This window comes from Onychostoma macrolepis, chromosome 23, assembly GCF_012432095.1.
Source record: "Onychostoma macrolepis isolate SWU-2019 chromosome 23, ASM1243209v1, whole genome shotgun sequence".
NCBI lineage: Eukaryota > Metazoa > Chordata > Actinopteri > Cypriniformes > Cyprinidae > Onychostoma > Onychostoma macrolepis.
In genome coordinates this window covers 23,434,870-23,452,486 of record NC_081177.1, presented here as the reverse complement: position 1 = coordinate 23,452,486, position 17,617 = coordinate 23,434,870, and the positions used below count along the sequence as shown (strand labels likewise).

Genomic DNA, 17,617 nt, shown 5'->3' with positions numbered 1-17,617 from the left:
AGTATTAAAAAAGGAATTTTTCCTTTAGCTTGGAAAGAAGCAAAAGTTATTCCTCTACAGAAAAATGCAGCACTGAGTTTTAATGGTGCTAATAGTCGACCAATATGTATACTGACAGTACTTAGTAAAGTATTTGAAATGATAGTTTGTGAACAAATTCAATCTTCTTTAAGGAGAATAATTTATTCTCTGATTTTCAGCATGCATATTGAGTAGGACATTCAACAGGAACAGCATTAACACATATAACAGATGATTGTTTTGTACAGATTGATGATAATAATTTAGTAGGAGCAGTAATATTGGATTTTAGCTCTGCTTTTGATGTACTGGATCATAAATTATTGCTGGAAAAATTTAAATGTTATAAATTTACTTCTCAGACTGTACATTGGTTTAAAAGTTATCTGACTAATAGGAGGCAATGTGTATTTTATAAGTTATTCGGAAGTGAAAGAGTTCACAATGTGGTGTGCCCAGAGGCGAACCAAGATGAAGTGGGGGCCCCAGGCAAAATTAATAGATGAGGCCCTTCTAAAAGATTATTTTGTTAATATATCTTTGTTACCTAGATATATATTTATAAAACATACAAAAAGTAGTCAAAACACATAATATAACATAAATAGTTTATTTTTTTTAAAACAAAGTGCTTATTCTTTAACAAAATTTTAATCAGGAACTTAAGGTGACAGGAACTTAAGTAATGCTCCTGCATGCAGAAGTATATGATTAGCATTTTAATTTAATCTTTTTAATTTAATTTAAAGTTTATTAACTATTAGTTCATTGTTAGTTGACAACTAATTATGTTAACTCAACTAATTTACTGTAGAAGAGCTAAATAAATAATGTCAACTAAGTAAATATAATGATATTTATTTATATTGATTCATGAGCTCCCCACTGGCAGCAAGACACAGTACCGAAACTTGCCAAGTGTTGATGTGCGTATCTTTCCCGGTACCACCTATTCTATTGCAGCCTATATTAATACCTGCTAAATGCTATATATAATACATGCTGCTGCTAAGTGCAACCCTAGCTAACCTGTTTCCCAGTAACCCTATTAGTAATTGGACTAGTAATTCATCTAGCAAATAATTAATAAGAATAAGAAAATAAGATGGAATTAACAACAAAAACACGTGTTTGTCATATAATTATCATTAAGTCAATCTTATCTCCATTACTTAACTTACCGCTGTCATGTTTCCTCTTTTCCTCCTCTTCTTGCTTTTTTCCGCTTTTGGCTGCCAGATGGATAAGTCCTTTTCATTTTTAAAATAGCCTAGTAAATGCATGAGTAAGTGCTGTGCCAGTTTGAAAACGGCGGCCGACACATCACGAGGAAAAAGCAAGCACATCCAGCGTAACGCGAGAGGGAGCCCCCTAGGGGGGATGCAGATATATTGCTCCATGACACATGTATATTATTAATAATGACATTTCCGATTGTTCAAATGGTCAGCTGTCGGGGGCTCCCTCAAAATGCGGGGCCCCAGGCAATTGCCTGCCTTGCCTGCCCTATTGCTACGCCTCTGGGTGTGCCTCAAGGAAGTTGTCTAAGACCATTGTTATTTTCTATTTTTACCAATGATCTTCCTTTGGTTTTAAAGCGTGCAAGGACAGTTATGTACACAGATGATACAACATTATATCTACCAGCAACATCAATTGAAAAATTATCTGCTGATTTACATGAGGAGTTACAATTAGTGATAAAGTGGGTACGAAATAATAAGATGGCTCTAAATTTGACAAAAAACAAAAGTATTGTGTTTGCATCAAATTCTAAACTTAAACTTAAACCACAGTTAAATTTGTCTGTACAGAGTGTGCCTATTGAACAGGTAGAGGAAATCAGACTTCTTGGAGTTATGCTAGACAGTAGGCTGAAGTGGTCAAAAAAGATAGAAAATATGGTAGTAGTTATGGGAAGAGGTCTATCAGTTATTAAGAGATGTGCAAAATTTTTACAACAGTATTGCATCTCTCAAATTGTGCAAACAATGGTTCTTACTTATTTAGACTACTGTTCAGTGGTGTGGTCGAGTGCATCAAGTAAAGACTTAAAGAAAATCAAGAAAATTACAGTTAGTCCAGAATAGAGCTGCACGACTTACTCTGAACTGTAATAGAAGGGTTAATATTATGAGAATGCACAAAATTCTAGGTTGGCTACTGGTGAAGGATAGGGCAATTGTTTCTCTGCTTTGTTTTATAAGAAATATTTCAGTGTCGAGAGTTCCAAGTGTACTGCACTGTCAACTTTTGTATAGTAGTGCTAGTCATAATTTTAAAACCAGGCATGCAGCAAAAGGATATTTTTTGCTTCCTGTTTCAAAAACTAATGCAAAGCAATGGACTGTAATGTATAGAGGAAGGAAAATATGGAATGAATTGCCATCAGACATTACATGTTTTTTAATAAGTAAAATGAGGTTTAAAAAAGCGTTAAAGAAATATTTAATGGCACAGTATTCAGTAAATTGTTGATCTTGATGTTCTGAATGAATTTTGGGTTGTTATGTTTGGTAACACTTTACAATAAGGGTACATGAATAGTCATGTACTAATGCCTTAATTAATACTTAATTCATCACACACTAATGATTATTAAAGGAGTTAACTAATTATGAACTAACGAGAGCTATCCTTAACTATGACTGGAGTCATACGGATTCATGCATGAATAACAGCAGCCTTTACTACATGTTAGTACATGTTTGATAGTTAATGCATTAATTAACATTTATGGGTAAACTAAATCAAACAGCCTCTTTAAGAAGGAATAAGAAATACTCTGACTTTGAAATTCATTTAAATAATTTAATTCTATCATAATTTGAGCATTTGACATGTAAAGTTTGTTTCTGGTGGGACACTCATTAGTGGCGCACTCTAGGCGCTCGCGCGGCACGGAAGGTTTGTTTTTACAGTAATGTCGATATTTTGATCTAATAAATGAAACCGAATTAAAGTCATGGTTGCATATCCCTTTTTTCTGGAAAGTTATGTACAGTAATTAACAGCATTGTTTTGAGCTTCTGGACGCGAAATATTTGACCTTCTGTGTGTCTTTGGAGGTAACATTATGTTTGGACTTTCTTTTGAGTCCATATATGCGAAATTATGTGAATTATAAAATAACTAAAAATCATTGTTTGTTGTATTGGTGGTGTAAAGGAATAAGGAGGACAATCTTACAGCATGTTTAATGGTATGTAATTTGATGATTTGTTAACGTGTCATTGTGTCAACTCATTATTAACTACCCACAAACTAACATCAACTAATGGCTTGTTAAAGTTGATTTTGACACGACTTTACTTGAGGGGTCCCAACGTAACTAACTCATAATTAACTACCCACAAACTAACATCAACTAATGGCTTGTTAAAGTTGATTTTGACACGACTTTACTTGAGGGGGCCCAACGTAACTAACTCATAATTAACTACCCACAAACTAACATCAACTAATGGCTTGTTAAAGTTGATTTTGACATGACTTTACTTGAGGGGGCCCAACGTAACAAACTCATTATTAACTACCCACAAACTAACATCAACTAATGGCTTGTTAAAGTTGGTTTTGACACGACTTTACTTGAGGGGGCCCAACGTAACTAACTCATAATTAACTACCCACAAACTAACATCAACTAATGGCTTGTTAAAGTTGATTTTGACACGACTTTACTTGAGGGGGCCCAACGTAACTAACTCATAATTAACTACCCACAAACTAACATCAACTAATGGCTTGTTAAAAGTTGATTTTGACATGACTTTACTTGAGGGGGCCCAACGTAACTAACTCATAATTAACTACCCACAAACTAACATCAACTAATGGCTTGTTAAAAGTTGATTTTGACATGACTTTACTTGAGGGGGCCCAACGTAACTAACTCATAATTAACTACCGACAAACTAACATCAACTAATGGCTTGTTAAAGTTGGTTTTGACACGACTTTACTTGAGGGGGCCCAACGTAACTAACTCATAATTAACTACCCACAAACTAACATCAACTAATGGCTTGTTAAAGTTGATTTTGACATGACTTTACTTGAGGGCCCAATCATAAGGAATTCACTATTAACTACTTACTGAACTCAGCTCATGATTTATGTTATACTTTCTATCAAACACACATGTACTAACACAGTGAGTATTCAGCCCGGTTAAGAGATACTGTATGGATTTTCAAGAAGTCAGAGAGCGGAGGTACAGGATCTTCACGGCTGTGTCTGGATGGACAGTGAACTCTTTCCAGTTTGAGCATTTCTTTAGGAATTGTTCTACAAATGTTCTTTGTGGGTTTTGGGTTTTTATTTTTTATTAATCCGTGTATAAGTCACAATAGAGTGAGTTTAAAGGGAAAGAGAAAAACATAAAACAGACAAGAGCAGTCATTAGTGTATTTAGTATTTTCTACACTTGATGAAGAGGATCAACTAATCCTTTGCCACCCAATAATGTTTATGGCAAAGCTGAAGATGTCAAATGCTCAAATTATGATAGTATTAAATGAATTTCAAAGTCAGAGTATTTCTTATTCCTTCTTAAAGAGGCTGTTTGATTTAGTTTACCCATAAATGTTAATTAATGCATTAACTATCAAACATCTACTAACATGTAGTTAAGGCTGCCGTTATTCACGCAAGAATCCGTATGACTCCAGCTCTTCGTTAGTTCATAATTAGTTAACTCCTTTAATAATCATTAGTATGTGATGAATTAAGTATTAATTTAGGCATTAGTACATGATTATTCATGTACCCTTATTGTAAAGTGTTACTGTATGTTTTATTGTTTTGTTTTTTATGTTATGGATTAATGTAACTTTGTTTCTTACTTGTTGAACCCCAGGAAGAATAGCCACTACCTTGGTGGTGGCTAATTGGGATCAAAATAAACAAATAAATATATAAATATTCATTGCTTTTCTCATTTAACACAGTTATGAATTTGAAAGTTGATGTGCAGTTCATTTTAATCATTTGACAATCCTAGAAAAAGTATAGTGATAAACAGTAGCATATAACATATAATTTTACGTAGCATATATAAATAGCATATCATTTTAAATATTTATTTTAAATTTACTTTATCATTGAATCAGAGGTACTACTTCATTGAAATGTTTGATCTCTCTGTTCTGCTACTTATTGCCAAACAAGTTGCCTTAGCCAATATTATGCTACTAAAAAATGGTTTTTAGTTTTTGGTAGTTACTCCTCATATACACATTTAACTACTTATTTTTTTCATTTCTATGTACACACTTTCTTTTATAGCTCAACTATACACGACCAGGTCTCCCCAACTTTAGCCCTGAAACTGTGAATAGCTGGAAGAACGAGGTGAAGGAAAAAGGATTTATCTGCTGCCCCAATTGTGTAAGTATTTGTCTTGTACTTCTGACAGAACATTGACTTTAACAGCTGCTAGTGCTTCAGTAACAGATTCCAGCCTCAGTATGAACATCTGAATGATATCAGTAGATGTCATTTTGTTGGAGAATCTGAAGAGCTCTTGAAAATTGTGTTAAAAACGTTGACATTTTTGTTGTTCAGTTAAGCCTCAAGTCTCTCTTGATTTCATAACAGAACTGCGAGGCTATCTACTCAAGTGTATCTGGACTTAAAGCGCACTTGGCAAGCTGTAACAAGGTATAAAAAAACCTCTGCGTGCTTTGCTGTAGTTATTAAGTAATTATAGATCATTTAAACAGCTGTACATGTTTGATCTCAGATATTGCTGATACTGTATCAGCTTCACTGCTGTTATTGTTCTCTGCACAGGGAGGGGGCGACGTAGGGAAGTACACTTGTTTGCTCTGTCAGAAGGAGTTTAACTCTGAGAGCGGCGTGAAGTACCATATCAGCAAGACACACTCACAGGTAAAGCAAAACTAAAAACTAAACCTGTGTACTGTATGCTTAGCAAATGAAGCTGAGCACTTGCCCTTCATAGTCTTCTAGTATTAAGAAATGTTGACTGCTAAAGGGACAGTTCACCCAAAAATGTAAATAATCCCCTTCCACTTGTTTCAAACCTGTATGAAATTCTTTCTTCTGTTTAACACAAAAGAAGATATTTTGAAGAATGTTAGTAACCTAACAATTGACGGTAGCCAAAAAATAATATGGAAGTCTATGGCTGATAACAGAATTTTAATTTTGGGTGAACTATCCCTTTAAGGCCTGTTCACGCCAAGTTTGATATGAATGAACAAGAGTTTGCAACAAAAAAAGTACACTGTCATGTACAGTAAATTTGAGTTTCTTTAGAATCCATTGAAACGTTGAAATATATTTGTATTTTAATACTATGTTCATTAGTTCCTTAGTTTTATAAGTTTATTGTTTACATTCAATTTTAGCTTTTATTTTTAGCTTTTAATTTTAATTTTTATTTTATAGACCTAATTCTTTTGATTGTTATATATTTTAGTTTTGGTTTTAAGTTCAATTATTATAGGTGATATCTGATTATCAGAATGTTTTCAGAATTTATTTTCAGAATTATCTAAAATAACCAAGACATTTGAATTAAATTAACTTTTAATTTATGAACTTTTTTATTTTTGAATAGATTGTAAAAATTGACTGGAAGGATTGGGTTTTGCAGAAAATCGGTTAAATCCTTAAGATAACTTGCTAATAAATCCGCTATATATGCATCTGCAGGTTAGAGTTAATATTTTAACAAAGGTCACAACATTTTGCCGTCATATGAAGATTATTTTATTACAGCTAATATAAATCCTGCACACTACACAAGTTTGCATCATCACAAAAAAATATTTTAATGAGCAAAATTTCAGTTAATCGACCTTTCTTTACAAGCAAGACGTTGCTCATTAAAATATTTGTGATGATGAGTGATGATGTGAACTTGAGTAGTGTGTGGGATTTATATATTTTCTCATATTATTTCATATTTATATTTAGGTTTATATTATATTTTCATCCAACACATCTATAATTGATTTGTGTGTGAAGCACTTTATCGTTTGAGTATTACAGAAAGTACTTGTTTTATATTACAAATATTTTTCGTACCTTAGTTTCAGTTTTTAGTACACGATAATGTTGCTAATTGTTTTTTTTTTGTTTTTTGTTTTTTGTCGAGGGGTCTCTAGGGATGAATATTTTCCTTCTAAAATGTTATACTTCTAAAAATTCATGCAAATTCACTAATAGTCCTTGATTATCGGTTCCTTTTTGAACTTGATGTGGCCTTATGTGCACAGAACTGGTTTCGGACGTCTACCAACGAAGTAACCAACAACAAGAAAAAAGAGCCAGAAAGCAATGGCTTACAGAAGGACATGAAAAACGTAGTGCCTGGGAAGAGGAGGGGACGAAAGCCCAAAGAGCACCACCTGGTGACAGCCCCCTTTCCAGCAGAGACTCAGAGCTACTGCCCAGCTCCAGCTCCGCTTCCACCCCAGACCGTAAGCCTAGCCCCAGAAACCCAAACCCCCGTGCCCAACCCTATCATCAACACCCCATCCACACCCTCTGCCCCAGTGGACAGTGGGAATCCAGCCCAAGCCAGAGACACACAGCCCCCTATAAAGAAACGAGGCAAAACTAAGAAAGCGCAGACCGCTGAGTAACACGGCTTTCAATCCGTCAGCACCAGAAGGGATGCTTTCCGAACTACTCTGGATAAAACTTTAGTTAATTCGGTCACAGAATTGAAGGATGGCACAGAAGAATGAGCCCGGAAAGATGAACGGCAGAACGAGGGGATGAAAAACAGCAGAAAACAACAATGATTTGCTCTTGTATTGATTTCACACTGATCTTTGTGTTTTTTAAGCTGAGTATATACATTATGTGTGTGCTTGTGTATACTGATATATATTACTCCTGTTGGTTTTTCATTCCATTTTTATAGTTCATTTTAATAAGTTGTTCACTCTAAAGGGGTCAATAACATTTAAGCTCCCAGTTGATATATATATATATATATATATATATATATATATATATATATATGTGTATATGTATATATATGTATATGTGTGTATATATATATATATATATATATATATATATATATATATATATATATATATATATGTGTGTGTGTGTGTGTGTATATATATATATATATATATATATATATATATATATATACATAGGCCTTTATGGAAGTTTTTAGAGCAGAAGTTACATTTCTACATAATTTCTGGGTAGTTACGTCAACATGTCCGGTGGTTTCATAATGTGTTTGAAAGCTTTTTTAAAGAATATCGAACTCATTCAGTTAGCATGATGAGCTAATTTACTGCTAACATTTTATCACGGTTATACTCTGCTGTGTATATATATAATATCTATATCTATATATGAATATATTCAAAGCAATTCATTTTCGTCCATCGGTTTCAAACAAGGTGCGTCAAAAAAGTTGGTCATTGTTTAGGTTACTTTGCCTCGGAGGTGTTTGGGATTGTTTTGTCAGTGGCAGCTGAATGGAGGGTTGGATTTAGATTGACGGCTGTTGTAACAGTGTGCTACTGTACAATAGTGTTGCTTTCGTGGTTTCTTGTCCTGTCTCTTGCTCGGAATCGTGAGAGGTCTAAGCGCGTAGCCTTGCGTAACTCCTTATCCCGCATCCCTTTGGGCTGTTTGCAGTAGTTTGTAGTTTGCTGCAGTTGACCCGGAGGTCTTTGTTAAAACCTTTAACTGCTTTGAAATTTGGTAGTGCTGTGTGCTTTCATTTTGTCTGATTGTTTTTTATGGAAACAAGAGCTTGTGGTGCTTAATGTAGAAGGAGTATACAGTGCAGACGATTAGAGAAATTCAAATCAATGATAATAAACGACTACAAATGTTTTGGGAGGAAAAATTGAATCCTCCAAAGCATAGTAAAGCCCTTTGACATCTGTGATGTCATCAGTCCGTGCTTAAACTTAAGAGGTCGTTCACAAAGGTGATGGAATGAAAAACACAAGTTTTAGAGATGTGATTTTTAAAAGTTGAACTTTTAACTTGAGCGCTGCATTCTTAGATTGCCGTGCCATGTGTGAGATGCATGACACACACGTCCATCTAGCGAATGTTTACATAGAAAACCAATGGAAAAGCTGCAGTGGAATGCAAAAATGCATCCTGGGTGAACTGAAAAATTGAAAACGACTCAAACTGAAAAATTAAAACAAGAAATTTGGGTGAATCTCACAAAACCTCACAAGAATTACTCAAAATCAAGGCAAAGAAAAATAAAATTCTGTTTTACTAAAAGAAAGTGAGGATTTTTTTTAGGATTATTAATTTGTATGTGTATTGCAACATTTTTATGACAGTTAAGCACATATTATCTGCCTATTCTATGAAAGCCAGTTTCCGTCATGAAAATAAATAAATAAAGGTAATTGCGTATTATGTTACAATTCTGACTTTTTTTCACAGTTATGACAAAAAAAATGAATTATGAGATATAAACATGCAAGTGCAAGAGAGTCAGAATTGTGAATTCGTAATTACCTTTTTTAATAAAGAAAGAAAACTATTATGAAAAAGTCCGAATTGGGAGATTATAAACTTGCAATTGTGAGAAAAAAGTCAGGATTCTGAGTTTATATTTTACAATTCTGAATTTTTTTCCCAGATCTGCATGTTTATGTCTTGTTTTATTATTATTATTATTAATTCTATGGTGGAAACAGGCTTCCATACAATTCTTATTACCAATGCGGAAAAAAGTTACATTTTAATTCCCGTTTTGTTTTTGTTTTTTTAAATATTATTTAAAATGTTTAGAATTTATACATTATGGTAGTATTTGTAAATTAATACTTTAATTTATTATTCAGTTTTACAAAAAATTGTAAAAAGGTTTTACAAGAATAATGTCACAATGCAATCTTAATGCTAAAATTAGACTTTTATCCAAAATGTTTTTTAGGGTGAAATGTGGTCATGTTTTTGTGAGATTCACCCGTTCAATTCACTTTTGATAGGAGTACAAGCAATGTGTGTGGAATGCACTTAAAGACCTCAGTGACTGTATGCAATAGTGAGAGTGTTTTGGGTGCACAAGCATGTGGTGTGAAGCATTGAAGAGCACAATCAGAATGGTCACTGCAGGCTTTATCCGAACGTTTCCGAATCAGAGAGCGTCTGTCCAAAACAAACGTGACGTCCGAATGGTCCTGCACATACTGATTCCCAAGCTTCTGATTGAGGCCTGTTTGAGAAAAACGCTGGTATTGCACTTTAACCCCTCCTCCCCCTCCCTCCTTATCTTGCACTTTGCAGGCACTGTTAGGCTTCCATTCTCCAACCTCAAATGATCGGCTCTGTGTTGTGAGATCTCGGATCAGGTTCCTTTACATAAATCCACCACACGAGAGAAACTGATCACAGACGGGCCACCCCCAACGCCTGCCATGTGATCCGTGTGATACGTGCGAGGGAAGCCCGTCCTCCATTCCCCAATTTAGAAAGCAAATCTGTGTCAAATATGAAATGGAAATGATGTTTGAAGCCATAACGGTCCCCTTGAAGGTGACTTATGGAAGCAGTGTGTCTTTTTATTCTTCCTCAGTTTGTATAAAAGATTATAGATTGAAAGAATATATCATTTGCAACATAAATTAATTATGTATTCCAAAACCCTAATAATTCTAACTGAGGTACTTGAAATCTTGAAAAAGAAATTGCCATAAAATTATTAGCATACAGGTCACAAATGGTAAAAAAAAAAAAAAAGGATAAATTATTAAAAATATATTTATCTAATGAGAAAAAAATAATAAGCTCAAAGTTGCATACGTTTATTTTATACTAATACTTGTAAATGTGATCTTAATCTCATAGTTGCTTAAGAAATCTAGGGTTGGTATGTCGTGGTTTTAGGCAAAAGGTGCTAGTAGCCAATCTACCTTAAGGAATGTTGCGCATGAAATTGTGAAGCAGTTAGTCTACCTTGCCATCGAGTCCCACGTTTCCAACATTAAATACTGTAGCAGTTCTCATTTTAACTGTCCTGCATCAATGGCACATAAAAATCTTCTGTGGCCTCCGTCACACTGAAATCCCCCTACTGCACTGTAAATGGTTGGCTTTTAAAATGGTGAATCTCACAAAACTGTTAAGAACGTATCTTATTTCATCCAAAAATTGCATAAAAAGCAAAAGTAAAATAAATAAAAAAGTAAAAAATGTCAATGCAAATACATCAATTGTCTAAAAGTAAAATACAATCTTGACATGTTCTTGGATCATATTTCATCCTATATATATATATATATATATATATATAAAACTATTAAAAAAAATAATAATAATAATTAACAGTTTTTAAATTACTAGTTGTCTTTTAAATAATAAAAGTATTTGTTTTTAAATGGTCAATTATTAATTATTTATTTTTAATAATTATTTGTTAATTTACTATGATTACACGAAATGTCTAGATGCATAAGCATAATTTTCTTTAAGCAAAATATTTTTATTTTATTATTTTTTTATAATGCAACCTTGGTATGTTCTACACATTTCTTACATCATGTTTCATCCCCCACACCCTCCCAAAAAATGTGTAGTATAGTAAATTAATAAATAATTCTTAAAAAATAAGTCACTAAATAAAAATCTAAATTTACTACATTACATTTTTTACACTGTCGTTTGATTTTGCAGTCAAATGCAACATTAACGTGTTCTTCATAGGTTTATGAGATTCACCGTTCAAAGATGCACATACTATTGAGTGAACACGAGTAGAAGACAAGGCAATGCAAGTATCGTACATGTTGCCAGGTTAAATCTGAGATAGGAGCTCAGTGTAGCTCCATGACATTTCTGACTATGTTGTGTTTTATACTGTCACTGAGCTGTAATGAAACCTTAGACAAGCAATGTGCTTTGAGTTTGGCCCAGTAGAATGTATCTTTCTCAATGGAAGTTTAGTTGTCGATTCGCCATCTCATGACACGAAAGGTGGTGTGTAGTTTCCTCTAGGAATATTGTGCGTGGCTTCAATTACCCGTCTTCCTAGATTATGTGGCGTACACATATGCAGACGTTGTACGACACTGCAACAGATTTATTTTGAAATTACAGCAATAGCTTGCAGTCGAAAGCACTACTGCAACGTTACATATGATTTCCAAAGCTTGGTGCGAAACTGTATTCGCTTTCTTTTGCTTCTTTGCTTCATTCTTTGTGACATAGTTGCTTTAAACTATTTGAATATGATCTTGCGCTTTTCTATACAGGTCAAAGTACATGTTGAAAATGTCCTTTTGTCCAAAACGCTATACGCAGTGTGTACGTGTGAGCGGGTATGTGTGTGTGCGAGCATGAATGTGTGTAGGTGTGTATTTCTGTATTTAGTGCACTTGTAATCCCATGAAATAGGCTTGAATATGGAGTGTCGGTAGAGATTTTGGTGAATTTGATTGTGTGCTGTGGAATTTTGTACTAAGGGGGTCTGTAGAAAGTGGAGCCCCCTACCAGTTTTTAAAAGTCATTCTTTTCATTACTTCAACTTTTGTGTGAAATGAGGACTTACGAAGTTAGAGTTTGACCCATCAGAGGTCTGACGGAGGACGTCCTCAAAGAAGTTTACAAGTAAAAGTCATTAGAAATGAGTCTGAGCAGGGCCGTCCTGTCGCACCCTGACGGCTCTGGTTTGAGGTACAGAAGGATGATCCAAAAACGTAGATTTTATTCAGATGCTCTAGAAACTGTTAAATCTATTAATACGTATCAAATAATGAGAGTAATGGACAAAATGATCTTTTATTCCTTTAAAGTTTTTACCTAGGTTGGCAAGAGTTCTGAATCTAAACTATTATTCTCTCTCTTTTTTCCCCTGGTGTATTAACTGTGCATTAATACCCCTCAAATAATTAATAAAATGTTGACAAAGATTTGACTGACTGATTTGTTTGTTTTCTTGTGTTTGGATAAATTCAATGTCAAATGTCACCCCAAAATCAATTATCTATATATATATATATATATATATATTTCAAAATACAGTTAACTAAATCAAAGAAGTATTATAATATTTTATTTCAAAACAGTAATTTTCGTGAAAATCATAATACTTTATTATTTATTTGAAATAAATATTTTGTAACATTATATTTTTACTGTCACTTTTGATCAATTTAATGCATCCTTGCTAAATAAAAGTATTTATTTATTTCCTTCAATCAATCAATCAATCAATCAACAAATCTTGCTGACCCCAAACTTTTTAACAGTAGTGTACATGTATATACTGTGTATATATAGTTTTTTAGGGTTTGTGACAGTTCATGTGTGTATAATGTTGTTGTCTCTTTTTGTGGATTTTAGTAATAGATTTGTTCACATGCTTTTTATTATTGTATGTCATTATAATCAATTAAATTACTATATAATATTAAAACACATTATGACATTTGAGTTTAGATGGCAACTATTAAGGATCTTCAGTTTGTGTATATATTTTACCTAATTAATAAATGCCTTTACTGTCATTTTCATCAATTCAATGCATCCTTGGCGGAAAAAAAAAATGTATACACATAGAAATGTATAGTATTAATGTATAAATATGTAATACTATAATATTTTACTTAAAGAAATGTTTTATTGTTTTACCAATTAGTTAAATTCATTACAGCAAACGCTACCATGAGGTATTCCTAAAACTGTACTTACAAATATACTTTACAGTTTACATTCTGGGATTTGTAGTTCTATTTGGCTGAATACACGCGCGACCCTATGAAATATGGAACTACATATCCCAGCTGCATTAGTTGAGCCTAAAGTCGCAACAGCTGATTGTCAAATAGGAAACTAACAATGTCTGCCGTGTGTGGAGACGGAAGGGTCTCAGCGATGGAGTGCGGAGATAAATCGTCTATGCGCTGCACAAGGTACGTTTTATGCTCTTTACCGCCTAACCTCAAAGCTATTAAGACTCATGTTTTCTTAATATGTGTGTATACATTGCTAACATTTAATCGCTATGGTTGACCTGTCGCGCTCGTGCTGGAGTCACTGCTGCATCTCGCGTGTTTCTATGACTTTACAACACACAAGTTAATCATACACGTCTGATAATATTAATAAACGCCTCCTAGAATAACAAGAAGTGTGGATACTCGTTTCGACAATACGCATATGTTTATGAAATTATGACCCTGTTTCCTTGTTTTAGTCTATCAATATGTCCCGTGCGTCTCTCCACAAAATATGGTACTTACCTGTAAATGTTTTAAATGTCTTCTCTTTAAAACCTACTGCGGGTAAATGTGTGTTTCGGCACACTGTGGGTGTATGACAGTGAAGCACATGGTGTGATGATCAGTAGTGCTTATGAGTGACTCATATTTGCATAGCTATGTAATCTCATCAGCACCGTTATAGGCTATCTGTAGACCATTTCTCAGCCAAACCTAATTATTAACTTATATGTTATTAAACTACTTGGTGCACAACATGTGAACGACACCTGTGTAGTCGAGTTGGTTTCATTGCACCTGGTTGGTTTCTCATGTATTGGTAGTATTTTTAACCAATACATAGAATAAATTATTAAACGACTGAATGATTTGTAATAGTTTATGCAATACACTGTAACTGTGTTATAGTTTATATATTTCTGAAGCTGATCTCTGACTCTCCTCATGTTTGCTTTGAGTCACAGCTCCGCTCCGCCGCCAGAGGGCGCGCTCATTCAACCCTTTACCAGCAGAGCTCGTGTTACTGTATATTTACACACAGCCAGCTGTTGGGAATGTTCTCCATGTGTGTAAACTGACATGTGTAGGATTGAAGTGGAAAGAGGACGTCTTGACCTTTTGGAGCGAAATCTAGCACATATAGCCTACAGACAGTAGATGCACCATTACATGCATTATTATGGATAAGCTCTTCTGGTTTTTGAATAATGTATAGGTTAGGGCTGCGCAATTAATCGAATTTCTAATCGCGATTACGATTATGGATGCCACGATTACATAATCGTTCAAAGCCGCGATTACAAAAAATAAATAAACAATTAAAAATGCTTTAAAAAATCTGTGTGCTTAAGAGGTGTTTGCAGCGCGGGGTTTAACAAACTCAAACACTGGATAAAAGACATTTTGTCTAACTGATAGTCGTTGTCACTCTGTTGCGCATGATATGTTAAACGGCAAACGTGTCAAAAGCGGAACAAAATAGCGGTACTCGTCTGAACTGTGCGCCACACTGACATTTTATCTGCTCGCCTCAAAAGAAAACAGCGCAGCGCGAGCTTAGAGTGCATGCGTTTATTACAGTAACCAGTCGCGATCGCGCGCTAAACAACGCTGTGAAATCCAGTAAGAAGCACTCAGCGCAGCGCAGAGTTCTCCAGTACAAATCACGTCTCTTTAATTTAAACTAGTTCAAAGAGCTGTTATTCTCATCAACACTGATGCAGAAAGCTTCTTCTTTGTTTTAAAATCTGTAATAAAATAAAATAAATAAAAAAAACTGATGCAGCAAACAGTGCAACAACGATCCAGTTAGAAGACGTTTCAATCCACAAATCACCCACATTTACCACAGTTTTACTGTAGTAACACTAACGGTAACAATGGTATGGTGGCATAAAAGTAGGATATTCATATTGAGTATTATATTATTAATATACTAAATATGTTAAAGGAGTAATGGAATATAATTGCATAATTTTGTTAATTATTCTATCAGTTGATGTGGATTTGTAATTGACAATGTCTTTAGGCTACTGTTTTTCAATGCAAACCCCATAGAAACCATATAGTTAGGCTACATTTTTACCATGGTAATGAGGTGCTGTACTTTTGGTTATGTATAAAAGATGAGGCTGTTACAGTTTTCACAATGGTACTGTTAAATGTACATCTGCATCCCAACTCAAGCTCCTGTTCTAATGTGCATTTCTAAGAGACAAAACTTGTAATATTACATGTTCAGTGCTACCAAATCAGGTGCTTGTGCCACTGCTCTCGAATGTTAGTCTGGAGCCCTGATAATATAAATTGTACTGTAAAATGTTACTATAATTTGAAATTTCGTCTGTTTAATTGTAAATGAAATGTATAGCTTTAGTAAACCATTTTTTATTTTAGTTTTAGTATAACATTATTATACCATGCATAATTTTACCTTTTTTTTTTGTTTTTGTTTGTTTAAAGAAGAAACCAAACCAATGTATAGTTGACATTTGAGGCTCAATGCTATAGAAAAGCAATAAAAGTTCCGGAAGAGTGTTTTCAGCCTTTTTTTTTTTTTTTTTAATATATATATATATATATATTATATGAAAATATGGCATGCACCTTGGCATACAATGCCATACTTGGCCAAAAATGGCATAAATCTGTTCAAAATAATCGTTATTAATAATCGCAATTACAATCTCAAGGGAATAATCGACAATTATGATTTTTGTCATAATCGTGCAGCCCTAGTATAGGTTACTCAAAAGTTTGGGGTCAGTAAGATGATTTTAAAGAAATTAATGCTTTTATATTTATATTTCTAATTTTACATTTATAATTATTTTATTAAATTGATCAAAGGTCATAATAAGGGCATTTATGATGAGAGATTTCGGTTTCAAATAAATGCTGTTCTTTTCAACTTTCCTTTCATGCAAAAATTCTGGGGGGAAAAAAAAGGTATTGTAGCTTCAACAAAAATATAGATAGCAATGATCCTTTTTAACATCTATAATAATGAGAAATGTTTTTTGAGTAACAAATCTGCATAATTGAATGATTTCTGAAGGATCATGTGACACTGAAGACTGGAGTAATGATGCTGAAAATTCAGCTTTGCATCACAGGAATAAATTACATTTTAAAGTATATTACATAGAAAACAGTTCTTTAAAATTGTTAAAAATATTATTGCATATACTGTGTTTTTGATCAAATAAATGCAGCTTTGGTGAGATTTACTGACCCCAAACTTTTAAATAATATTTTGCATGTATGCTTATACAGCGCTGCTTGAAAGTTTGTGAACCATTTAGAATTTTCTATATTTCTGCATAAATATGACCCAAAACAACATCATATTTTCATATAAGTCCTGAGAGTAGACGAAGAGAACCGAATCAAACAAGTGAGAGAAAAATATTTTCTTTTGTTGTTTATTTATTGAGAAAAATGATCCAGTTTTACATATCTGTGTGTTGCAAAAGTATGTGAATCTCTTGGATTAGCAGTTAATTTAAAGGTGAAATTAGAGTCCATCTGTGCAGAGGTGTTGTCAGTCAGTGCAATGACTATCAGGTGTCAGTGCCTGCCCTGTTTTATTCAAAAAACAGGAATCTATCAAAGTCTGATCATTTTTGTGGAAGTGAATCATGTCACGAACAAAGGAGATTACTGAGGACCTCAGAAAAAGAGTTGATGTTGCTCATCAGGCTAGAAAAGGTTACAATACCATCTCTAAAGAGTTCGGACTCCACAAATCCACAGTCAGACAGAAGATTGTGTACAAATGGAGGAAATTCAAGACCACTGTTACCTTCCCGAGAAGTGGTCGACCAACAAAGATCACTCCAAAGCAGAACGTGTAATAGTCTGCAAGGTTGCAAATGTTCCCAGGGTAACTT

The 17,617-nt window shown here is 33.9% G+C and overlaps 2 protein-coding genes across 3 annotated transcripts in view; both read left to right on the top strand.

Moving 5' to 3' along the window:
* znf512b (zinc finger protein 512B) overlaps positions 1-7,998 on the top strand; it is a 68,988-nt gene extending 60,990 nt beyond the window's left edge. The window contains exons 14-17 of the mRNA XM_058764236.1: positions 5,311-5,412; positions 5,623-5,685; positions 5,818-5,916; positions 7,272-7,998. Coding sequence (XP_058620219.1) covers positions 5,311-5,412; positions 5,623-5,685; positions 5,818-5,916; positions 7,272-7,640 — 633 coding nt within the window. The 3' untranslated portion in view covers positions 7,641-7,998. The remainder of the gene's footprint in view (positions 1-5,310; positions 5,413-5,622; positions 5,686-5,817; positions 5,917-7,271) is intronic.
* A 5,779-nt stretch (positions 7,999-13,777) lies between these two features.
* uckl1b (uridine-cytidine kinase 1-like 1b) overlaps positions 13,778-17,617 on the top strand; it is a 35,179-nt gene continuing 31,339 nt past the window's right edge. For both annotated transcript variants that reach the window (XM_058763075.1, XM_058763076.1), the window contains exon 1: positions 13,778-13,916. In XM_058763075.1, the coding sequence (XP_058619058.1) occupies positions 13,843-13,916 (74 nt within the window). In that variant the 5' untranslated portion in view covers positions 13,778-13,842. The remainder of the gene's footprint in view (positions 13,917-17,617) is intronic.